At 41.5% G+C, this 26,639-nt stretch overlaps 1 protein-coding gene across 1 annotated transcript; it reads right to left on the bottom strand.

Annotated features, from left to right (window-relative positions):
• On the bottom strand, window positions 1–26,639 carry LOC121567546 (transmembrane protein 255B-like). The gene is made up of 9 exons (XM_041877676.2): window positions 26,493–26,639; window positions 25,251–25,393; window positions 24,222–24,284; window positions 15,433–15,522; window positions 11,957–12,037; window positions 11,674–11,759; window positions 6,053–6,212; window positions 3,599–3,715; window positions 1–172 (listed from the first exon to the last, which is right to left on the bottom strand). The coding sequence occupies exons 1-9, from the start codon at window positions 26,551–26,553 to the stop codon at window positions 59–61; spliced, it is 915 nt and encodes a 304-aa protein (XP_041733610.2). The 5' UTR covers window positions 26,554–26,639; the 3' UTR covers window positions 1–58.

The following is a 26,639-nucleotide window of genomic DNA, read 5'->3' as shown; positions in this document are numbered from 1 at the left end:
TACAAAATCAGCAGGGGATCAAATACTTTTTCCCCTCACTGTATGTAAACTTCCGACTTCAACTGTAGAGCGGGGCGAAGGGAGAGGGGTTGGGGTCCGGACGGGGGGGTACTGATGAATCACTCTGGGGGAACTCCGCCCCCGCCGCTGGGGCAAAGTATAGGGATGCTCTCTGAAAGACAGAACAAAACAGAAAACACAAAGCTTAGTTGGATTCAGCTAAACGGTATTGTTCAATTTGCTAATTTGTTCCATTTATAACTACACTTTACTAGGTAAAGAATAGTTACAAACATCAGACTTTGAATTGAAAACCACAACCAGTTGGAGTGGATAACCAAATAAACGTAATAGATGTCAAATAAACACAAACACAAAACAAACAAAGCTTAGTTTGATTCGGCTGGGCAAAGAGGGGAAAACAATATTTTTCCATTTGTAACTACACTCTACTTGGGAATAATTGCAAATAGCAGACTTTGAACATCACCTATTTGAGTGGATAAGCAAATAAAAGTAACAAATATTCCAAATGGAGGTAGGCCTAATATTTTTTGGGGTCATTTAGCAGACGCTCTTATCCAGAGCGACTTACAGGAGCAATTAGGGTTAAGTGCCTTGCTCAAGGGCACATCGACAGATTTTTCACCTAGTCAGCTCGGGGATTAGAACCAGCGACCTTTTGGTTACTGGCACAACGCTCTTAACCACTAAGCTACCTGCGTCTCAGACAAGTTCTTGTTCTCTGGGGGTTCATTGGTTGGAGGCTGTTCTTGTTAGCTCTGCTGAGTCATGCACCTGCCATGATCTACTAGGGCTACTTGGTGCTCTGTCTTTCTAGCAGCCAGTAGTTGCATAGCTGTGTTTTTAATACACAGGGTAAGGTAGACGGTGGGCAGAGGGGAGGGCAGCAGGGCAATATGGGATGTCAGAGGGAGCTGAGTCCTCCCAGAACATCTGTGAGTTTCCATCCAATGTACAGTATCTCACCCCTTTCTCTCTATGGTTTTACTAGACCAATAACAGGACTACTTAGGCCCAAGACCGAAACAGAGGTTGTTGTTGAAATACGTCTTTGGCGTCCTTGAAAAACCATGTAGGGGCTCTATTTTTGGCTGCCGTTAAGGCGGCGCTAGTGTTAAACACATGCTCTTCGGCCATTTTGACTTGTAAAAACCCTTTCACCAGTGTTGGTATTTTACCTGTCTTATATTAGCTCGCTTGCACTGAGGAGGGAGGCGGGGAGATATTTAAGGTGCGTTATTGTGCCAATTTCAAGCAGCGCTACTGGTGCTATTTAAGACTCACAAAAAGCTGGTCTTAGCGGTAACGCAATTGGTTAAGTCAGACATTCCCGTTTTTTTCTTTATAATTGGACATTATTTATGTCCTTGCAGCAGCTTCTGCAAAAAGTTTGGACTCATTAGACCTGTGTGTGATGCTCATTGAATGAAAGGTGTCAGTGACTGTAGGAAGTCTGTTTAGGAACATCAAGTTGGTGCTGAATCCGCTTGTAGCCTAGACTATTTTCCTGTTCGTTTGTTTACCTTTCACGTGGGAAAGTCACTAACAGGCCATATCAACCGCGATGGTAGGCTAATCTTATTATAACATTTGGGCAATGTCCAATTCTCCATGGCTGGAACATGCAGTGCATTATGTGTTGACAAATATTTCCATGTTGAAGCCAATAAAAATAATACTAGATTGGCTACAGTACATGTTTGTTATAACTAGGCCTATTGTAGGGTTAGTGTATACTATTTCAGAAACTATATTCAATGAATAGGACAGACATCCATGCCTCCTGCCGATACGTGTGCACACATTGCCTTATGCTCATGGAACTAGATGTGATTTATGATATCATGCTTCTGACTCGATCCTATTTAGAAATATTGTCCTTGGTTTAAAATATTGTTTTTTGTTTCATTTGATTAAAAACCAAACTTTTTACAAAGATTCACTGTCCATGGGTTTATGGTGAGAACGTACATGGCTCGAATGCAATACAATTTAATCTGCTATTTCTGGTGAAATGCAAATATGATCTGTAAGATCGTTCTATGATGTTTATAAAACATTAAATTGCTGCCAGTTGACATTCCCCCTTTCTCTTTATGTTGGATCTTTATCCAGCTCCTCTGAAAAGTTTGGATGTGCGTAAAACCCTCCATTGTCTAAGTTGCCTAGTCTGTATTATACACCCATGAGGAGCAATTATGGTGCCTGTAATTGTATTTAGACAAGCCTATTTAAAACAAGTTGTTTCGTTTTAATTAGAATTAGATTAGAATCGAACACTGTCTTTGAAGGACTTATCAATAGCCTAGCTAATAGATTTTTTGCTTATTGACTAAGTTGTCATGTCTATGTCCAGACTGCTATTTACAGTAGGCCTAGCCCCTATCAGTGTGAATGCTATAGCTGATGGTTAACAATGTATTTCCATATTGAAGCAATGCAATTAGAACAATGTGGACTGCAAACATGTTCAAAATATTTAGCAAAATATGGGGCAGGCTATTTAACGAACTGGCTATAAACGGACTAACATTAGAATTGGAGTTGATGACAACATAAAATACCATAAATACCCAACATTATTTAACCATGGAGCACATTCTGATTGGCCAGTGAGTGGCCAAGCCTCGACACACCCACAACTTTTTTTATTCATCAAAACCCAGCCCTTTCGTGCCACCGCCATCTAATGTGCCCATCATTTCGGTTGTGAAAATGTAAAAAAAATAATCGGACACACCCCTAAACCTATAATGCTACCGCCAGCATTAGGATTTACCTGCATCAGGTTTATTCAAATAGAGCCCTGTATGTCCAAAAAGAAAACTTATCATAAATGGATTTTTGAAATATATTTTCAGATCTATTACCATAGTCACGGATATTCACAAGCTGTTTTGAGTGACTTTGATTGGTCTTAAAGTAATTTAAAAACTCACTGCACATGAAGGGGAATGACTACTTTCAATGTGTGTAAAAAAAAAAACAACAACCAAAATCTAAAAGGTTACAAGGAGATGCAAGGTTTTTCCAGGACGGCAATGATTTGTTTCTACAACCTCCGTTTCGGTATAGGGCTTCATTCGTCTAGTAAAACCATAGCAGAGAAAAGGATCAGATTCATTATATGGGAACAGCAAATGTGGGTCATGAGCCTGACCTGTGGGATAGAGACACACTTATTACACTAACATTCATTTCCACACTGAAGATTCAGTGGAAACAGCAATTTTATTGTCGTGTTTTGCACTAAATACGTTTTATGGTGTGTTTATCATGCATTTCATGTGGATGTGTTTTTTTTAAATGTATTCACTATCTGCGAGAGATGAGTTTGCTTTGACACTTAGCCAGTGGGTTTTGCTCTTATCTGTTCCAATACTAACAGGAGTGGAGGGGTGGGAGCAAGCAGAGTTACAAGTGACAAGACAATTGCCAGCACTCCCACTGAAAGCAAGGTGTGTTTAGGACAAAGGATGACCTTAAAATATATAGACAGGGGTTTATTTAAGGAGACAGCATGTTGCTGTATGGATATCACTTGTGTGTGCGTGAGAGAGCGCGAGAGACTGACTGGGTAGAGGTGTTGGTGTCCTGTGTTGGTGTTGTCCATCAGCAGGGGGGCAGTGGGGGAGGAGAGACATCCCCATTCGGAGAGATGAGTTGACGACAGGGTCACTGAGCTGCTCCTCTGTCAAACACAAACACATTTTGGTTCAAAGTGATTGTTAATTGTTACAAGTGAAGAGTGTGCTGTGATCCTCGTGTGTATTATGAAACAAAATGTGATCACAAAATACACACACACACACACACAAAGGCTTGTGCTGGATATCTGAAATGATGTCCATACAAAAGTATTCAGATTTCATCTGCCATAAAATGTAATTTGATGGTTTGGGAGATGAAGATGGCGTGAGCAACAACCTTAAATTCAACGCATTCCTGGTAGGCAACTATTCAGCCCTAATATCTTGTTTGATCTGAAGTCAATAGGCTTCCTCGCTCTCTTTCCCAGAACAGCGCAAATCCCAGGTCTGGCCTGGCCTGAGATAGAGGAACTGTGTCGCCCAATGTCTGCCACATAGATGAACACACATCCAACTCTGACCACATCCGCCCCCCCCACCCCCCCCACCCCACACATACACGCACACACAACCGCTTGTTCGCACACACACTGACACGCTGCTCATCAACCAGAAGTGGTGGGGAGAGAGAATTATAGCGATGCCATGGTATTTGGATAAGACAGGAAGGGGTGGGGGATCCTGGGGTGGAAGGGGGATCTCTCCGATTTCTAAAAAAACTTATCTCTGACGTTGATGTGTGTCTTCCTGGGCTATGCCCTTCGGTGTCTCCCTGCTCTATCGTGCCGCAACACAGAACATTTGCCCTTCTCCCTCCCCGCCATCTCCTCTCCACACATCCCTAATTCAATCAGGGCCAGTTAACTGTTCTGTTTCTCCTGGGGCCATTCAACGTAGGATGATCGTCAGAGAGATATCTCTCTTTCCTCTTAAGTGAGTCGTGACATTTAGAATCTGGATTGCTGCGAAACTAAAATACATTGTTGATCTGAAAGGTATGAATATGCCTTTCCCCAACAACCATCCACCCCTTCAAGCTTAGCAGACAGACCTGGGTTCAAATACTATTTGAAATAATTGTAAATACTTGATCTGTGCTTGATTGAGCTTGCCTGGCTTAATGGTCCCAAAAACGATCAACCCTGCACTCCAGGCAGACTAAAGCAAACACTGGCAGTATTTAGACGATTTCATAGCAGAAGAACAATGATAGCAGAAGAAAGTCGTAAAGTTTAATGGCTCCCCGGCCCACACCCCTACCGGCTCACACTGTTTTATCTTGACACCATATGTCCTTAGGAGTCATCATGATATATCATCTGGGAGATTGCCTGTAATTTGATACCTCTGCTACGCTCCACAACTCCTATCTCTTGCTGTGTTTGACCTCGACAGAGGCTTCACTTCCACTCCTCTGGAACACAGCTAGATACGGTACACCTTGAATGGACTCACTGTACTCTACTGTATAAATGCCAGTCTGTCTCATTAATAGCATTATAGGTGCAGTCAAGCAACAGTTATGTGATTCGCCTCCACTCACTTAAAGAAACCCGTACTCTAGATCCTTCATCACTCGGGTCAAAAGTTGTGCACTATATAGGGAATAGGGCATCAAACACGTATAGTGCACTTAAAGTGAGTTATGTTATCAGATCTCAGATGTCCCAGGTCATCTGTTTTGTAGATTCAGCTATATCAAATGGAAAAGATAAGCACCATGTAACTTCCAGATTTGTTGTGCTTATCTTTTACATTCGTTTGAGGTTGAGGCGGCACATAGCTGGATCTACACAACCTGAAAACATCGGAGAAACTTTGAATTTGGAGTGTAATTTCCCTAAAATGTCCCTATAATGAAGAACAGTATGGCCTCGATTCAATCCGTAGCGCTGAAGACCTGCGCTACAGCACGATAGAAATTTAAAGGCAATATTCCTGTGTTCGCAGAGACTGCATTCAAGGTAAACACTGCATATGTCGGCTCAATCGAAAATTACCTTTAAATTTCAATCGCGCTACAGCTCAGATCTTCAGCGCTACGAATTGAATCGAGGCCAATGTTAACCTGTGAGCTCCGAGAAAATACCAAAGTATTTCAGAACCATGGACAGCTACCGTTAGACAGCGCAGGAGAAAGGCGCTGACGCTTCAGCACCACGGCAGTGGAGAGCGCCACTACAGGTTGCCACACACCTGTGGGCTACTGCGAAGAATGTTTGGCATGGGCAGGAGCCTGAAAGGCAAGAGAATGCTGCCACCTTGATTTTGATGATTTTTCCCAATCCCTTTCCCCAAGTTGAATATAATATGGAATAAGACCTGGATATGATTGAACTGCAAGTACTGCACAAGACTCCTGATTATACACCACAAACCTTTAAGTATTGCACAAGTACATTAGAGTGGAATTTTTTGCAGCTGCCTGTGTCTCTCACCTTGTCCTTGATGCTTCCCAGCACGGCGGTGGTCAGGATACCCAGGAAGGCGGCCACCAGGTTGAGGCTGGTCAGCACCCAGATCAACACGTACAGGGACAGCACGTCCCCGCAGCTCCGCACACCCACAAACTCATAGTAGTTGTTCATGTAGCCCCCACTACAAGAGAGGACAACATCACTAACAACCAATCCTATAACAATATTATTCTAGTTATGCTATTAATATGCCATTCATAGAATAACATTATGCTACTTTATAAAGCTATACAATTAAGGTAGTATGATATGAGTTGGGCAGGCCCAGGAGTTCTTCCAGACCATTGTTTTTTTTTTTTACCTTTTTTTTGACAGGGAAGTAATACTGAGACTAGGGTCTCTTTTACAGATGAGCCCTGCATAAATACATCAAACATAAAATATATTAAGAAAAACAGACATTTATCAACATAGAAGTCTCCGATCATTACGCTGAACTGACCAAGAGAGACCAGAACATCTAATTTCAGAGAGCTCTGTAAGTTGTTCCACATAAAGGGCGCAAAAAGACTAAAAGCAGCTTTACCCAACTCTGTGTAGACCGAAGGGGCCTCCAGTGTTTTTCAAGCCTGAGACCAGGTTTGGTAATTTGTAAGTCTAAATTGAATTAATGATGATAAGATCTATAGGAAGTTTCTGCATGAGTGCTTTGTAGATGGACAAGAAAATGCTCCCCTCTCCTTACATACAGAGGCGCAACACATTTTTTATACAAAACACAATGGTGAGTTCTATATCCATCACCAGTAATAAACCCAACAGCACAATGGAAAACAGCATCTAGTGGTTTAATTGTAGATGGATAATATCCCCCATAATCTAAAATAGACATAAATGGCCTGGACAATTTCCTTCCTATTAACCAAAGTCAGACATGCTTTGTTTCTATAAAAGAAACCAACCATGAACGTAAACTTCTTCTCCAGCTCAGTGACATGTTTTATAAATTACAGTTTGTCATCAAGCCAGATATTTGTAGGAAGGAACTCGCTCAATTTGTATACCGTTCAAACTAGTCATTACAAATTCATTTAATCTGAGTTATGGGACCTAGGAAAAAAAACATGCATTTTGTTTTGTTTGCATTTAGCACTAACTTTAGATCCATTAGTGACCTCCGCAGTGCTTGAAAATCAGACTTCAAATATGAAAAGGCTTGGCCAACCGATGGCGCAATGGAATACAACAATGTATCATCTGCATACAAATATTTTTTTATGTTATTTATAAAGATTGTAAACATGCACCCAGACATCCAGAAAGTCCAGTTTAGACATCAGGCTAAGCACACTTATATGTAACAGTCCTAGCCCTCTGTGAGATTTGAAAACAGCAGGAGGCACCCCTTTATGTAACTCAAGGAACTCAGATTTGACCCCATCTACCTTGATGGCCTGAGTTCATTGAGATAATTATGAAACCGTCGGCAAGCATCAGTACCCAACCCTATCGAGGACAGCTTTATTCAACAGAATAACATGGTCTTCAGATCGCGCCGACAGACATAGCAGCTCTGCTTCTAGCTCTTAAGCAACTTGGTAGTATTTTGTTTTTTTGTGTGTTATTTCTTACATTATTAGCCCAGAATGTTTTTTTTGTGTTATTACATACAGCCGGAAATAACTTTTGGATATCAGAGTGGCGGTAACTCTCCAGCATTACGACCAGAAATACGACTTTCCCGAATTGGATCCTTTGTTCGTACCCCCCAGGGCAATTGAACTTATCCCAGAGGCTGCTCCAAGACGCCGCCGTCGGAGAAGAGGTATTCGGAGTGCACACCATCCACCGCTTCCGAGTATATTACTCGCTAATGTTCAGTCTAAAGTAGACAAGCTCAGGGCGAGGATCTCCTTCTAGAGAGACATCAGGGACTGTAACCTACTCTGTTTCACGGAATCATGGCTCTCTCGGGATATACTGTCCCCGTCCATACAGCCAGCTGGGTTCTCAGTTCATCACGCAGACAGGAATAAAGAACTCTCGGGAAGAAGAAAGGCGTATGTTTCATGATTAACTACTCATGGTGTGATTGTGATAACATACAGAAACTCAAGTACTTTTGTTCACCCGACCTAGAATTCCTCACAATCAAATGCAGACCGCATTACCTCCCAAGAGAATTATCTTCTGTTATAGTCACATCCATGTATATTCCCCCTCAAGCCTATACCATGACAGCCCTCAAAGAACAACACTGGACTTTATGCAAACTGGAAACCACATATACTGAGGTCGCATTTACTGTAGCTGGGGATTTTAACAAAGCAAATTTGAGGAAAACGCTCCCAAAGTTTTATCAACACATTGACTGTAGTATTCGTGGCCGATGTGAGTAAAACATTTAAGCGTGTTAACCCTCGCAAGGCTGCCGGCTCAGACGGCATCCCTAGCCGCGTCCTCAGAGCATGCACAGACCAGCTGTCTGGAGTGTTTACGGACATATTCAATCTCTCCCTATCCCAGTCTGCCTTCCCCACTTGCCTCAAGATGTCCACCATTGTTCCTGTACCCAAGAAAGCAAAGGTAACTGAACTAAATGACTATCGTCCCGTAGCACTCACTTCTGTCATCATGAAGTACTTTGAGAGGCTAGTTAAGGATAGTATCACCGCTACCTTACACCCTAGACCAACTTCAATTTGCTTACCGCCCGAATAGATCCACAGACGATGCAGTCGCCATCGCACTGTACACTGCCCTATCCCATCTGGACAAGAGGAATACCTATGTCAGGATGCTGTTCATTGACTATAGCTCAGCCTTCAAAACCATACTACCCTCCAAACTCATCATTAAGCTCGGGGCCCTGGGTCTGAACCCCGCCCTGTGCAACTGGGTCCTGGACTTCCTGACGGGTCGCCCCCCAGGTGGTGAAGGTAGGAAACAACACCTCCACTTCGCTGATCCTCAACACAGGGGCCCCACAAGGGTGCATGCTCAACCCCCTCCTGTACTCCCTGTTCACCCATGACTGCATGGCCACGCACGCCTCCAACTCAATCATCAAGTTTGCAGACGACACAACAGTGGTAGGCCTGATTACCAACAATGAGGAGACAGCCTACAGGGAGGAGGTGAGGGCCCTGAATCACTGGCCACTTTAATAATGTTTACATACTGCTTTACTCATCTCATATGTGAGGGAAAAAAGTATTTGATCCCCTGCTGATTTTGTACGTTTGCCCACTGACAAAGATATGATCAGTCTATAATTTTAATGGTAAGTTTATTTGAACAGTGAGAGACAGAATAACAACAAAAAAATCCAGAAAAATGCATGTCAAAAATGTTATAAATTGATTTGCATTTTAATGAGGGAAATAAGTATTTGACCCCTCTGCAAAACCCTTGTTGGCAATCACAGAGATCGGACGTTTCTTGTAGTTGGCCACCAGGTTTGCACACATCTCAGGAGGGATTTTGTCCCACTCCTCTTTGCAGATCTTCTCCAAGTCATTAAGGTTTCGAGGCTGACGTTTGGCAACTCAAACCTTCAGCTCCCTCCACAGATTTTCTATGGGATTAAGGTCTGGAGACTGGCTAAGCCACTCCAGGACCTTAATGTGCTTCTTCTTGAGCCACTCCTTTGTTGCCTTAGCCGTGTGTTTTGGGTCATTGTCATGCTGGAATGCCCATCCACGACCCATTTTCAATGCCCTGGCTGAGGGAAGGAGGTTCTCACCCAAGATTTGACAGTACATGGCCCCGTCCATCGTCCCTTTGATGCGGTGAAGTTGTCCTGTCCCCTTAGCAGAAAAAACACCCCAAAGCATAATGTTTCCACCTCCATGTTTGACGGTGGGGATGGTGTTCTTGGGGTCATAGGCAGCATTCCTCCTCCTCCAAACACGGCGAGTTGAGTTGATGCCAAAGAGCTCAATTTTGGTCTCATCTGACCACAACACTTTCACCCAGTTCTCCTCTGAATCATTCAGATGTTCATTGGCAAACTTCAGACGGCCCTGTATATGTGCTTTCTTGAGCAGGGGGACCTTGCCGGCGCTGCAGGATTTCAGTCCTTCACGGCATAGTGTGTTACCAATTGTTTTCTTGGTTACTATGGTCCCAGCTGCCTTGAGATCATTGACAAGATCCTCCCGTGTAGTTCTGGGCGGATTCCTCACCGTTCTCATGATCATTGCAACTCCACGAGGTGAGATCTTGCATGGAGCCCCAGGCCGAGGGAGATTGACAGTTATTTTGTGTTTCTTCCATTGGCGAATAATCGCACCAACTGTTGTCACCTTCTCACCAAGCTGCTTGGCGATGGTCTTGTAGCCCATTCCAGCCTTGTGTAGGTCTACAATCTTGTCCCTGACATCCTTGGAGAGCTCTTTGGTCTTGGCCATGGTGGAGAGTTTGGAATCTGATTGATTGATTGCTTCTGTGGACAGGAGTCTTTTATACAGGTAACAAGCTGAGATTAGGAGCAGTCCCTTTAAGAGTGTGCTCCCAATCTCAGCTCGTTACCTGTATAAAAGACACCTGGGAGCCAGAAATCTTTCTGATTGAGAGGGGGTCAAATACTTCTTTCCCTCATTTAAAATGCAAATCAATTTATAAAATTTTTGACATTCGTTTTTCTGGATTGTTTTGTTGTTATTCTGTCTCTCACTGTTCAAATAAACCTACCATTAAAATTATAGACTGATCATTTCTTTGTCAGTGGGCAAACGTACAAAATCAGCAGGGGATCAAATACTTTTTTCCCTCAATGTATATACTATATTCTATTCTACTGTATTTTAGTCAAAGCCACGCCGACATTGCTCGTCCTAATATTTATATATTTCTTAATTCCATTATTTTACTTTTAGATTTGTGTATTGTTGTGAATTGTTAGATACTACTGCATTGTTGGAGCTAGGAACACAAGCTTTTCGCTACACCCGCAATAACATCTGCTAAACATGTGTATGTGACCAATAACATTTTATTTGATTAAGTATCAAAAGCTTTTGACAAGCCTGGCAGCACAATTCTTTCTGTCATCTAAAGCATTTGCAATATGATTTACAACAAGCATGGTAGCCGTAGTGGTGCTATGTTTAGGTCTGAATCCAGATCGATTAACATTATGAATGCAATTTACAGATAGAAAATAACATCCATTTGTTGACCAATGATTCTAGTATTTTCGCAAGACAAGGGAGCCTGGAAATGGGTAGATAATTATCAAGATCACTACTCTGCCCTCAAGATCACTACTCACTATCTCCGCCCTTATGGAGTGGTAGCACAAAAGCTTGTAACGCCAAGGTAGTGGGTTCGATCCCCGGGACCACCCATACACAAAAATGTATGCACGCATGACTGTAAGTCGCTTTGCGTCTGCTAAATGGCATATTATTATTATTATTATTATTATTATTATTATTATTATTATTATTATTATTATTATATAGCTATTTTAGCACTGCATTTCTATTACCCAGTTAGATTATTCCCGGTTGGATCTACCGCTTATCAGACTTGCTTTCAATGAGAATGACAGATGTATAACATTTCAATCAGAAATCTGTTGGGTCGTACACAAAGCTACATGATGGACCTTTAATGTATGTGTATCTTTGACTCACTTGGCACAGTCATAAAGGTCGCAGCAGTAGCAGGTCCCACTGCGTACCTTCATACTACATGACTCCGTGAGACCCTGGCATGGCACCTGCAAGAGGAGGCAGACACTCCAATCAACAGTATTGAGTGACAGGTACAGTACAAGCAGAGATTTGTCAAAGGTGATCGACCCCTCCCTTAAAATGTAATTTTCCCCCTGCCAGACATTATGTACTACACATATTTTCAGAATTGGACAGTATAGCTAACAGCAAGTCATATTGTTATGCGTGCAGCTGTACTTACAGAGGCATAGTAATTCTCATAGATGTAGCTGTTTCCACTGCTGTAAAACTGGCATCTCCCTGCTTTCAGAGGACGGACATCCTGGTGTGGGAAGGGAGAGCGAGAGGAACAGAGAGACATGATATCTTAATGCATGAGATAATTGAATAGACTGCAGTTGTATGGTTCAAACACAGTTGCAATGACTCCATCCAATTCCGGCACACCCCTTTTTAATAGCATTACCAATTACACTCCATATTGTTCCGGCATTGTAAAGTTCTCCAATAAAACAGAAGACGGATGTAAAATATATATACACTGAGTGCACAAAACTTTAGGAACACCAGCTCTTTCCATGACATAGACTGACCAGGTGAATCCAGGTGAAAGCTATAATCTCTTATTGATGTCACCTGTTAAATCCACTTCAATCAGTGTAGATGAAGGGGCGGAGACAGGTTAAATAAGGATTTTTAAGCCTTGAGACAATTGAGATATGGATTGTGTGCCATTCAGAGGGTGAATGGGCAAGACAAAAGATTTAAGTGCCTTTGAAAGGGGTATGGTAGTAAGTGCCAGGCATACCGGTTTCAGTGTGTCAAGAACTGCAACGCTACTGGGTTTTTCCACGCTCAACAGTTTCCTGTGTGTATCAAGAATGGTCCACCACCTAAAGGACATCCAGCCAACTTGACACAACTGTGGGAAGCATTGGAGTCATCAAGGGCCAGCATCCCTGTGGAATGCTTTTGACACCTTGTGAGTCCATATCCTAACGAATTCAGGCGGTTCTGAGGGCAAAACGGGGTGCAACTCAATATTAAGAAGGTGTTCCTAATGTTTTGTACACTCAGCGTATATTAGAAGCAGAAGACGGATGTAATATATATATATATATATATATATATTAGTACCAGTCAAAAGTTTGGACACACCTACTCATTCAAGGGTTTTTCTTTATTTTTTACTATTTTCTACATTGTAGAATAATAGTGAAGACATCAATACTATGAAATAACACATATGGAATAATTTAGTAACCAAAGAAAGTGTTAAACAAATCAAAATATATTTTAGATTCTTCGAAGTAGCAACCCTTGGCCTTGATGACAGCTTTGCACACTCTTGGCATTCTCTCAACCAGCTTGGCTGCTTTTCCTTCACTCTGCGGTCCAACTCATCCCAAACCATCTCAATTGAGTCGAGGTCGGGTGATTGTGGAGGCCAGGTCATCTGATGCAGCACTCCATCACTCTCCTTGGTCAAATAGCCCTTACACAGCCTGGAGGTGTGGGTCATTGTCCTGTTGAAAAACAAATGATAGTCCCACTAGCGCAAACCAGATGGGATGGCGTATTGCTGCAGAATGCTGTGGTAGCCATGCTGGTTAAGTGTGCCTTTGAATTCTAAATAAATCACAGACCGTGTCACCAGCAAAGCACCCCCACACCATAACACCTCCTCCTCCTCCATGCTTTACGATGGGAAATACACATGCGGAGATGTGTCTCACAAAGACACGGCAGTTGCAACCAAAAATCTCAAATTTGGACTCATCAGACCAAAGGACATATTTCCACCGGTCTAATGTCCATTGCTCGTGTTTCTTGGCCCAAGCAAGTCTCTTCTTCTTATTGGTGTCCTTTAGTTGTGGTTTCTTTGCTGCAATTCGACCATGAAGGCCTGATTCACGCAGTCTCCTCTGAACAGTTGATGTTTAGATGTGTCTGTTACTTGAACTCTGTGAAGCATTTATTTGGGCTGCAATCTGAGGTGCAGTTAACTCTAATGAACTTATTGTCTCCAGCAGAGGTAACTCTGGGTCTTCCTTTCCTGTGGCGGTCCTCATGAGAGCCAGTTTCATCATAGAGCTTGATGGTTTTTGCGACTGCACTTCATGTGTTAGAAGCAGAAGCAGTGTTTTTTTCAGGTTTTGCTAAGGCGTTGTAAACAGAAAGTAGTTATGTATGTTCAACACATACTGTAGATAAGTATATCAACTAGTTGGACACTACGTTGGAACTAGTCAAGTCAACTCTGCTATGTGTTAGAAGCAGCTCTGTATGTCAACTCTGTATGTGTTAGAAGCAGAAGCAGTGTTTTTTTCAGGTTTTGCTAAGGCGTTGTAAACAGAAAGTAGTTATGTATGTTCAACACATACTGTAGATAAGTATATCAACTAGTTGGACACTACGTTGGAACTAGTCAAGTCAACTCTGCTATTGACCTCTGTAAGTACGAAATACATACAGATGTAGGATCTTAATTTGATCACCCTGTTGCAGGAGAACTTTCCTTTTTAATGCAGGAAATGGCTTCTGAAGTCAGTAATTTCCACTTTGACATTTCAGACTTGATTTTCCCTTATGAAACATTTATCAACCCCAACAAAAATGTTGATTCATTATAATCTACATAATAATCTTCCTGCTTAGCAAACTTGCTCAAATTAAGATCCTACATCTGTACAGTGCATTGGAATTTTTCTGTGACAAAAGCTGGATAAGGATAAGCATTGATAGAATGTAGAGGCAGACATCTAAACCAGATGACAATATGGACTTGATTTGGCCGGTTGATGATTGTGAACAGAACTAGTGATGATGGGGGGGGTGGGATGTCCATCATCCATTTCCTATGATATGTTACGAATTACAATTCTTATGATTTGTTACGAATCACAAAACGTACAATATGTTCTGAATTTGCAAAACGTATGATATGTTAAGAATTCCAATTTGTTGTGGCTATCGTTAGCTAGGTGGCTAGGTGGCTAACGTTAGCTAGCTCTAGGGGTTAGGGTTAAGGTTAGGAGTTAGGTTAAGGTTAGGGTTAAGGATTAGGGTTAGTGGAAGGTTTAGCTAAAAGGGATATGGTTTGGGGAAGGGGAAGGGTTAGCTAACATGCTAAGTAGTTGCAAAGTAGCTATAAAGTAGTAAGTAGTTGCAACGTTGCTAATTAGCTAAAATGCTAAAGTTGTCCGTGAGGAAATCCGAACATGCAACCTTTGGGTTGCTAGACGGTCACGTTATATGCCCACCCATACACCCCGACCAACCATCCTTCTTTCGTTTTTTGCCTTAAGTAACCTTCTATCTGTAACCATACCAAACTAAACATATCATACTAATGTGAGTGTCAAGGACTTACATTTATTATGTTATGTCTAGTCTATGAGACCAGTTTGCTATACCCAAAGACTTACTTCTGTCTGCATTGACATTATTAATTCTTGCTCACAGTTTAGAGAAAAACAGAAGAAATGCAGAATTTACATAATTAAACAGACTTGGGGAAGAGAAACTGAGATCAAGCCTACTGCCGACTGAATAAATGAGAAATAAATTATTTTTTCCCCACCAAGATTGCTATTTTCACTCTGAATGAAAAATAAATGAGTTTTAGATTCGATTTCCATTTACAGTCAAAATTGTCTCAAATACCATGTGATCTGTTGAGTTGAAAGACACACGTGAAGCAGCAACGTGACTCACCATGTTGAAAACGATGAAGACGCCATCCACCACCAGACACAGGAAGGAGGCTATGATCCCGAAGCTGAGGAAAACAATGGCCGCCACAAGCTGGAGAGGAAGGGAAAAATAAATTATTAGAAAAGATAGGAACACACACATGACTGAGCACATGCTAGTAGGACTAATGTTCAACAACAAAACTAGGAAGACAGTACACTGCGTATATCCTCCCAAGCGGGTTGTAGCAATCCCACTGGGCACAGACGTCAATTCAATGTCTATTCCACGTTGGCTCAAGGTAATTTAATTGAAATGACGTAGAAACAACGTTGATTCAACCAGTGTGTGCCCAGTTTCAATTTCATCAGGGGTCTGATGAAGACAGAAGACCAAATGATTGTTACAACAAACACACTTGGGAGCATATATGGATTCAATACATTATGTCAGACAAAATGCAAACAGCTGTGTCAAAGCAAACTTTTCACTCAACTTGAATGAATCAAATCAAATGTTATTTGTTAAGTAAAAAATAGATGAGCAAAAAATAAAAAATAAGACAAATATAAAAATATAAAATAATTAAAGAGCAGCAGTAAAATAACAGTAGTGAGGCTATATACAGCGGGTACCGGTACAGAGTCAATGTGTGGGGGCACAGGTTAGTCAAGGTAATTGAGGTAATATGTACATGTGGGTAGAGGTAAAGTGACTATGCATAGATAATTTGATTAGCTGTTCAGGAGTCTTATGGCTTGGGGGTAGAAGCTGTTAAGAAGCCTTTTGGTAGCAGAGAGAACAGTCTATGACTACGGTGGCTGAAGTCTTTGGCAATTTGTAGGGCCTTCCTCTGGCACTGCCTGGTATAGAGGTCCTGGATGGCAGGAAGCTTGGCCCCAGTGATGTACTGGGTCGTACGCACTACCCTCTGTAGTTTCTACAAATAATTCAATCTGATGACATTGGATCAACGTGGAAAACTGATTCGATTTGCAAAAAGTCATCAACGTAAGGGAATTTAATATTTTTTTTCACCCAACTTTTAACTTAAATCCAATGACATGCTGGACTTCACGTTGAAGTCACGTTAGTTGACATCTCAATGAATTGTAAATAAAAACTAGAAGTTGAAATGATATCTGTGCCCAGTGGGTAGGCACCAAAATGAAGAAAACTGTACATGGACTACAGGGGTTCTCGTCCGCGGAGGTACTGCAGTGTAAGGGTTGGTGTGAGGTGTGACCCAGGTGCGGTGCAGGATATACAGTAGGCAGTAGGCAGAGATGGTGAAACAAGGATATTTACTGGTGGTCCCGAAGCCAAAATACAAAATAACGGACTTATCACGATAAAAGAAAGGCGGAGCAAATAAGTCTCTAAAAACCGGCTGACAGCCAAAATACGAAATACTACCTAAGACTGAAACAAATAACGAAACAGGGAGAACACTTCTCAAGTACCTGTACATAGATCTCAGATCAGACACTGAGTAGTACTGCTGGACATAGAGAAACTAGCAGAGAAAACTGAGCAAGGGAACACAGGGAAGTGAGGGCATAAATACACAGGTGAACCGATAGACACAGGTGACACCAATAGGATGATGATTAGTCCCGACAGGAGGAGGTGCCTAAGGTTGTCGGAGGATGACACCTAGTTGGTCGCTCCAGAACTGCGACCCCCTCCTGTAACACTGCAGGGTTCCGCGGCCAGATCTGAATATATATACAGTGCCTTCAGAAAGTATTCATACCGCTTGACTTACTCCATATTTTGTTGTATTACAGCCTGAATTCAAAATTGATTACATGTTTTTTAATCCAGCTACACATAATACCCAATAATCACAAAGTGAAAACATGTTTTTAGAAATGTTTGCAAATTTATTCAAAATGAAAATGAAATATTAATTTACATAAGTATTCACACCCATGGGTCAATACTTTGTAGAAGCACCTTTGGCAGCAATTACAGCTGTGAGTCTTTCTGGGTAAGTCTCTAAGAGCGTTCCACAGCTGGATTGAGCAATATTTGCCCATTATTCTTTTCAAAATTCTTCAAGCTCTGTCAAATTGATTTTTGATCATTGCTACACAACCATTTTCAGCTCTTGCTATAGATTTTAAAGTAAATTTAAGTAAAAACTGTAACTCGGCCACTCAGGAACATTCACTGTCTTCTTGGTAAGCAACTCCAGTGTAGATTTGGCCTCGTGTTTTAGGTTATTGTCCTACTGAAAGGTGAATTAATCTCCCAGTGTCTGGTGGAAAGCAGACTGAACCAGGTTTTCCTCTAGGATTTTGTCTGTGTTTAGCTCCATTCCATTTATTTTTTATCCTGAAAAACTCACCAGTCCTTAATGATTACAAGCATACCCATAACCAATGTTTCGGCACTTAGCAAATTTCAGGTCTGATGAGCTCAAACTTGAACGTTGTGAAAATCCGGTGCAACTTCTGCCACGTGTTTACTGTGAACACTGAGGCTGTATCCGCTTTATGTTAGTTATAACAGTGGCCAAGTAGGCTACTGTGGCTATTTGATCATAATGTAGGCCTATCAGAGTGGCCTACCATAAAAAACTATGGAGAAAATGCATCCCATAACATTTTAACATGATAATAGCTGTTCTATCAGTCAGCCTACAGTAGCAGACAATGTGTGGTGTTCAATGTAGGCCTACATTCTATGAGACTTTTGAAAAAAACATGTAGGGATTGACATTAACCAGTTTATCCACTTGTCCTTCAGACAAGAAGGTGACTGAAAATGTTGTGTTGTTTGATGCAAGAAACCACTTTACAAAATTAAATTAATGATTATTTCCATTCCATTATTACAGAGAACTAGATAAATTATACTACTCTCTGCCCATTCGTTACTTAGCTTATTCAAGCCTGTCTCAAAATACAACACTACCCCTTTAAGACAGAAAAAAAGCTCTTTACCTGACTGGCTTTTCAAAGATGGCTAGAAATGCACGTTTTGTGCTCTTGTAAGAAGCAACTCCTCCATTGCTGACTAGAAATTAGCTATAACTGGGCTAATAACTCACTTACTAGCAAAGAATATGAACAAATGTACGCACCTTGCTACATGTAGCTCTTGCTTTGATCTCAAAACAAGCCCATCTACTTGCGACCACTTATGCTGTAAACACAGTCCAGTTCAAAGTGAATGGCACAGATCCATATATGGCAATGGTCTATTTGCATATAGGGATACTGCAGCTCTGATTGGTTATGGCGCACCAGTCTGTGTAGAGTATGGGCCTGAGTAGAATCCTACTCCAAAGCGCTCTGCCTACATGAAAAATGTATTTAGGCTTGCCACAACAAAGGGGTTGAATACTTATTGACGCAAGACATTTCAGCTTTTCATTTTTAATTAATTTGTACAAATTGCTAAAAACATAATTCCACTTTGACATTATGGGGTATTCTGTGTAGGCCAGTTACACACATTGAATCCATTTTAAATTCAGGTTGTAACACAACAAAATGTGGAAAAAGTCAAGGGGTGTGAATACTTTCTGTAGGCACTGTATATACACTGAGTGTACAAAACATTAGGACCTCCTTCCTAATGTTGAGTTGCACCCCCTTTTGCCCTCAGAACAGCCTCAATTTGACTACAAGGTGTTGAAAGCGTTCCACAGGGATGCTGGCCCAAGTTGACTCCAATGCTTCCCTCAGCTGTGTCAAGTTGGCTGGATGTCCTTTGGGTGGTGGACCATTTTTGATACACACAGGAAACTGTTGAGCGTAAAAAACCCAGTAGCGTTGCAGTTCTTGACACACTCAAACCATACCCTGTTCAAAGGCACTTAAATATTTTGTCTTGCCCATTCACCCTTTGAATGGCACACATACAAGGCTTTAAAAAATCCTTCCTTAACCTGTCTCCTCCCCTTCATCTACACTGACTGAAGTGGATTTGACAGGTGATATCAATAAGGGATCATATCTTTCACCAGGATTCACCTGATCAGTCTATTTAATGGAAAGAGCAGGTATTCCTAATGTTTTGTACACTCAGTGTGTATACAGTGCATTCGGAAAGTATTCAGACCCCTTCACTTTTTCCACATTTTGTTACGTTACAGCCTTATTCTAAAATTGATTACATTATTTTTTTTCATCATCAATGTCCCATAATGACAAAGCGAAAACAGGTTTTTAGAAATGTTTGCAAATGTATAAAAAAACAAAAACAGAAAAACCTGATTTACATAAGTATTCAAACCCTTTGCTATGAGACTCGAAATTTAGCTCAGGTGCATCCTGTCTCCATTGACTATCCTTGAGATGTTTCTACAACTTGATTGGAGTCCACCTGTGGTCAATTCAATTGATTGGACATGATTTGGAAAGGCACACACCTGTCTATATAAGGTCCCACCGTTGACAGTGCATGTCAGAGCAAAAACCAAGCCATGACGTCGAAGGAATTGTCTGTAAAGCTCAGAGACAGGATTGTGTCGAGGCAGAGATCTGGGGAAGGGTACCAAAACGTTTCTGCAGCATTGAAGGTCCCCAAGAACAGAGTGGCCTTCATAATTCTTTAATGGAAGAAGTTTGGAACCACCAAAACTCTTCCTAGAGCTGGCCGCCCGGCCAAACTGAGCAATCGGGGGAGAAGGGCCTTGGTCATGGAGGTGACCAAGAACCCTATGGTCACTCTGACAGAGCTCTAGAGTTCCTCTGTGGAGATGGGAGAATCTTCCAGAAGGACAACCATCTCTGCAGCACTCCACCAATCAGGCCTTTATGGTAGAGTGGCCAGACGGAAGACACTCCTCAGTAAAAGGCACATGAAATCCCGCTTGGAGTTTGCCAAAAGCCACCTAAAGACTCTCAGACCATGAGAAACCAGATTCTCTGGTCTGATGAAACAAAGATTTAATGCCAAGCGTCACGTCTGGAGGAAACCTGGCACCATCCCTACGGTAAATCATGGTAGTGGCAGCATCATGCTGTGGTTATGTTTTTCAGTGGCAGGGACTGGGAGACTAGTCAGGATCGAGGGAAAGATGAACAAAGCAAAGTACAGAGAGATCCTTGATGAAAACCTGCTCCAGAGCGCTCAGGACTTCAGACTGGGATGAAGGTTCACCTTCCAACTGGAAAACGACCCTAAGCACACAGCCAAGACAATGCAGGAGTGGCTTTGTGACAAGTCTCTGAATGTCCTTGAGTGGCCCAGCCAGAGCCCGGACTTGAACCCAATCTAACAGCTTTGGAGAGACCTGAAAATACCTGTGCAGCTACGCTCTCCATCAAACCTGACAGAGCTTGAGGGGATCTGCAGAGAAGAATGGGAGAAAATTCCCAAATATGGTGTGCCAAGCTTGAAGCGTCATAACCATAAAGACTCAAGACTGTAATCGTTGCCAAAGGTGCTTCAACAAAGTACTGAGTAAAGGGTCTGAATACTTAAGTAAATGTGATATTTCAGTTTTCTATTTTTTTTTATAAATTTGCAAATATGTATAAAAACCAGTTTTTGCTTCATCATTATGGGGTATTGTGTGTAGATTGATGAGGGGGAAAAACATAATTTAATACATTTTAGAATAAGGCTGTAACATAACAAAATGTGGAAAAAGTCAAGGGGTCTGAATACTTTCCGAATGCACTATATATGTATAAAACATTGTTTGTTTCTCTTTTGTTAATGAATATTACTAACAACAACAGATTCAACGATTTTGGCCAAGGGATCAGTGGAATAAGTTTAGAGGGTGTAATACAATACAATGTAATATTATTAATCTATAGTTTATGTTCTTAACCTTGGGAAACATGGACCTGGGAGACTCACCGGGATATTGGTAAAAAAAAATGTAAATGCAAAGTTGTCTCTCTGCCTCATAGAGAATGTTGTAGTATTGCAGGAAATTAGCTTAAAAACTGCAATTCCAAGAGGTGGGCCTTTAAAATGTTCCTTCCCAGGGCCCGAAACTTGGTTAGTCCGGCCATGCACTGCCGAATTCATTGTAAAACTCCTATTTTCTTTTATCTCATTCGAGTTGTGTTCTGATTATGAGGGGGTCCCTGATGAATTTGCTATCACAAAAGGGGTCCCCACCCCCAAAAAGTTTGAGAACCCCTGCCCTAATAAACACTACCCTAGCCTCAGAGACCGCTCGTAGCATAACTATTTAGCCATGGGCAAACCTCTGCACATGGTCAATGGTCTGTGATCTCTGGTGGGAGATAAGCCTAAGTCAGTAAGTAAGTAACCTAAATTAAACCAGGGTGGTCTGGCAGGACTGGAGCCCTGGCAGCCATTTTGGCCAATAAGCTGGTCCCTACTCCGTGACAACCACTGAGGTCATGTCGAGTCTATGACAATGTCAGTTTAACAGATAGCTGGACGTGTCTATCTTGGACATGATTACAGACATGATTAGAATTATACAGTGGCCTGTTATATACTGAACAAAAAAATAAACACAACATGCAATAATTTCATTGATTTTACTGTTCATATGAGGAAGTCAATCAATTGAAATAAATTCATTAGGCCCTAATCTATGGATTTCACATGACTGGGAATACAGATATGCATCTGTTGGTCACAGACACCTTTTAAAAAATGGACATCACAATGGGCCTCAGGATCTCATCACAGTATTTTTGCGCATTTAAATTGCCATTGATAAAATGCAACTGTGTTCGTTGTCCGTAGCTTATGCCTGCCCATACTATAACCCCACCGCCACCATGGGGCACTCTGTTCACAACGTTAACATCAGCAAACTACTCGCCCACACCATACACCATTCACGTGGTCAGCGTTGTGAGGCCGGTTGGACATACTGCCAAATTCTATAAAATGACGTTGGAGGCGGCTTATGGTAGAGAAATGAACATTAAATTCTCTAGCAACAGCTCTGGTGGACATTCCTGCAGTCAACATGCCAATTGCATGCTCCCTCAAAACTTGAGACATCTGTGGCATTGTGTTGTGTGACAAAACTGCACATTTTAGAGAGGCCTTTTATTATCCCCAGCACAAGGTGCACTTGTGTAATGATCATGCTGTTTAATCAGATTCTTGATATGCCACACCTGTCAGGTGGATGGATTATCTTGGCAAAGGAGAAATGCTCACTAACAGGGATGTAAATAAATTTGTGCATTCTTGTGCGTATGGAAAATGTCTGGGTTATTTTATTTCAGCTCATGAAACATTGGACCAACACTTTACATTTGTATTTTTGTTCAGTGTAATAATCCTTATAGATCAACAGAACTGCCCCCCCTTCTCTCTCGCTCTCTTTCTCGCGGTCTCACTCTGTCTCTGTTTACCTACATTGAAGTATCATTAAAAAGTCTTCTTTAACATTTATTGTGATTTAAATTGGAAATACTCTTGTTTTCTTATACGATTACAAGAACCATAACAAGAGACAGAAATGAGCAGGTGAGAATAATCAGCAGCAGACTGCTTTACTTTATATTACAAGCTCATTAATGTTTACAGTTTTTCTAAATTCCAAGAAAACTGTGGTAAAATGTATTGATCACAGAACAACAGCTAACAAATACCCATCTGGAATAATTGTTAAGACTCATACATTAACTATTGTGCGTGTGTGTGTGTGTGTGCGCGTGCGTGTGTGTGCGTCTGCACTGCAGGCGTTGAGATACTTTCCAAGCCAGGCACATTTTCTCCTCTATGCTGGGGTGTCCTCACTCTCTCCATCTCCCCGTCTTTCCTCGACCGAACGAGTTGCTTTCAGTTTATACCCTCAATATCTGTCTCCTTTTTCACAATGTTTTCCTCTGCTGGATAAAATGAGATGGTATGGTATGGAGGAGCCCCACACGTACTCATCAATATCCTTCTCCACTACACACGCATACACACACACGCTCACGCCCACACGTGCAGACACACACACACACACAGACACACACACACACGCTACTCTGTCCATCTTCTCTAACTTGTTAATGACTAGTCCTGCTGTGTGAGGTTGAAAGTCAACAGAACAGAGAGTACCATGGGACATGGTTTGGACTGGAAAGACACAGCGTTGGCCATGCTGAGTCTGCTGGCCTAAGCTTGTTGAAGATCAGGTTCTTTAATTTTGCATTCTATTAGTTGGTGTGTGAAAGATTGACATGCTCAACCCTGAATTCTACCCTAGAAACCGTGTCTTTAGTTGCAGCGATTAAAAGGGCATATGTTTCACTTCAAATATCAGCTGCCTACAATGATTCAAATCTTCCTAGACATAGATCTTTCAAGACTATTATCCAATTCGTTTTAGGGGTTTTCCTTCTATCTTTTACAGGCCAGACCATATTTCTGTCTTTTACACAAAACTGAGGCTGTGGCTTGGATACCGCACCACTCTCTATTCTTAATCACTCCCACTCTCTTTGAGACAGCAGCTACTCTTCCTGGGGTCTGGCAAAATTAAGGCAGTTATACAATTTTAAAAACATTCCAATACATTCATTACAGAATTCACAAAACACTAAGTGTGTGCCCTCACGCCCATACTCCACTACCACATTTCTACAACACAAAATCCATGTGTACGTGTGTGTATAGTGCGTATGTTATCGTGTGTGTTGTTAAAGTGTTGGGCTGGGGAAAAAAGTCTGCACACAGCCTGGAGTTACTCAAATCAATCTCTGCTGTGCATGGATGCAACTACAACCAAGAGGATGAGAGAGAGGGATGGATCAGGCAAGAACATGATGGGATAAGCAGAGGAAGAGAGAGAGACCATTCAGGAGGAAGGATAGTACAAATGTGACAAATGAGTGAGAAGTAGTAGTATGTACCAGCTGTTTTCGGTTTTCCTCCAGGCAGAGTCCAAGAACACCCAGGAAGGATCCAAACGCCAACTGCAGAGATCAAATAGAACAGCCACTGTTAGAGAGATGCCAGAGGTTGGCTCTTGCTGTAGTGAACTTTACGCAGTATTAAACTTCATATAAAGTCAAGGGATAAATAACAGTTCCATTCACTGATGTTATTGTTATGCAAAGATTATTCCCTGGTGGACTACTACTACTACAGAATTGGGAGCATCAATGAGCTGTGCAGTTGAATCACGCCACTAATGTTACCCCCATTAAAGTGTCTAGTTTGAGAAACAGACGCCTCACAGGTCCTCAACTGGCAGCTTCATTGAATAGTACCCACAAAACACCAGTCTCAACATCAACGGTGAAGAGGCGACTCTGGGATGCTGACCTAGGCAGAGTTGCAAAGAAAAAGTCCAGTGTCTGTGTTCTTTTGCCCATCTTAATCTTTTATTTTTATTGGCCAGTCTGAGATATGGCTTTTTCTTTGCAGCTCTGCCTAGGTCAGCATTTCTGATCAATTTTATGTTATTTTAATGGACAAAAAAAATGCTTTTCTTTCGAAAACTAGGACATTTCTAAGTGACCCCAAACTTTTGAACGGTAGTGTATGTTGTTTGTCTGTCATGTGCTTTAATAAGATGAGGGTTTGTTCAACAACATGAATGATGATAGCTCTCAAGACATTTATGAGATTTTAACTGTCATGATTTGGAAGACATCTTGTTTTGCAGACAACGACTCACAAACCACAGTTTCCTCCGTCAGTCATTTCTGGAGACCTGCCTTCTTGGCATTGCAACCTCTTTATTCTTAAGGTATGTGTCGTTTTTTTATGACAAAAAGAGAGAAAATGTGGTTGTTGTTAAAAGTTAATTTTTATGTATAGTGAGTAATTTTCACCAAAATGGCAGATGAACATAATTATGATTATGATGATAATGATGATGGTTTTAATAATAATGAGGATGATGATAATGATGATAATGATGAAGATGTACTTACAATGACTCCAGAGGTGTATCCGGTGATGCTGAGGCTCTCTGTGCGAGTGGTGGTGTAGAGCCCCAGAATGACCAGGACCAGGGACAGACAGAGCATGCCCAGTACCAGCCATATTGCCATCCTGTTCCTCCTCTTTATCAGCTCTGAACCCACAGATGCATAATCAGTCACAAAACTATTTCACTGTACAATGTATACCTAGCCCAGGTGGATTAAAGAAGGGTTAACACTTGGGGCCCCACAAAGTTTTATCCTCAGTATCCATGTTGGCCCCACATTTGGTTGCCATGTTGGCTTTATGTGGGCTCATGTTGGGCTTCATAACCACATGTGGGGCCAACATGGATACTGAGGACAAAACTTTGTGGGTCTCTGTTGGGTTTCTCTCATGGGGCCTGTGGAACAGCCATTCATTAACCCATTTGGGCCCCACATGGATATGTTGGCTGGGACCATTTATGATAAAAACAAAATAAAAAGTTACATGTTTTTACTGAGAACTCTGGCACAGAGAGAGAGCAAATAGGCTCCAGTCCATGATTTATTATTTTCAAAATAATCATGTTTATTAATATGATGGTAATAGTAACATTTAAGACCTAATTTATTGTTTCGGACTGTCATACTGTCATGACATTTTTTTTTTTTTACTCAGACAGTGAATAACTCCACATCTGCAAAACAGCTCTACCAAGTCTGCAAATTGATAATTAGCCAGTATAATAACCACAATGGGCTGAATTCTAATTTGCGATCAGTGCATGTAAAAATCTCCCATCAAGATCAATACACGAGTTACAAGTCAGTCAGCGTTCTTTCCATCGCCAGGTCTCAAATTACAATAAGGTCCAATGCAGAAAATCAAAGTAAATCTTTAAAATGACAGTTAAACCTGCAAATACATTTATTTATTTGATTAATGATTAGGCCAAGCTACTTTGGGGATTATAGGCTATGTCGAAATGCTGTACAAATAATGTTTTTAAATATGCATAAAACATATATAGCCTTCATGTATACAGCCAAAAATCTCTTGCATTTTCCTTGACCAAAACGAAATCCTTTCAACTAAGCTATTTAATTGTTGCTGTCATAATTTACAAAGCATAATATGGTAAAACAGTACGCCTAATTCAAACAGTAGAGTAACACAAATACAGTAGCCTACACTAATTCGCAGTATAGGCTAAACAACCGAAAAAACGCATTGAATGACAGTCATAATTGAACTCTATAGCCTACCGGCTTGACTGAGAGCGGACTTCTCCCAATCCGCTGCGTCCGGAATGGCCCCGGTTGTCATGCTCCTCAAACCGATGCTCCACGGAGTATAATATCCACAATATCCCTCAGTGAGCCAAGGCGCTACGTCTGCTGTGCTGATTTCAG

The sequence above is a fragment of the Coregonus clupeaformis genome, chromosome 6, assembly GCF_020615455.1.
Source record: "Coregonus clupeaformis isolate EN_2021a chromosome 6, ASM2061545v1, whole genome shotgun sequence".
In the NCBI taxonomy this organism is placed as follows: Eukaryota; Metazoa; Chordata; class Actinopteri; order Salmoniformes; family Salmonidae; genus Coregonus; species Coregonus clupeaformis.
Note: the sequence above shows the minus strand (reverse complement) of the source record. Positions and strands in the feature narration are given on the sequence as shown.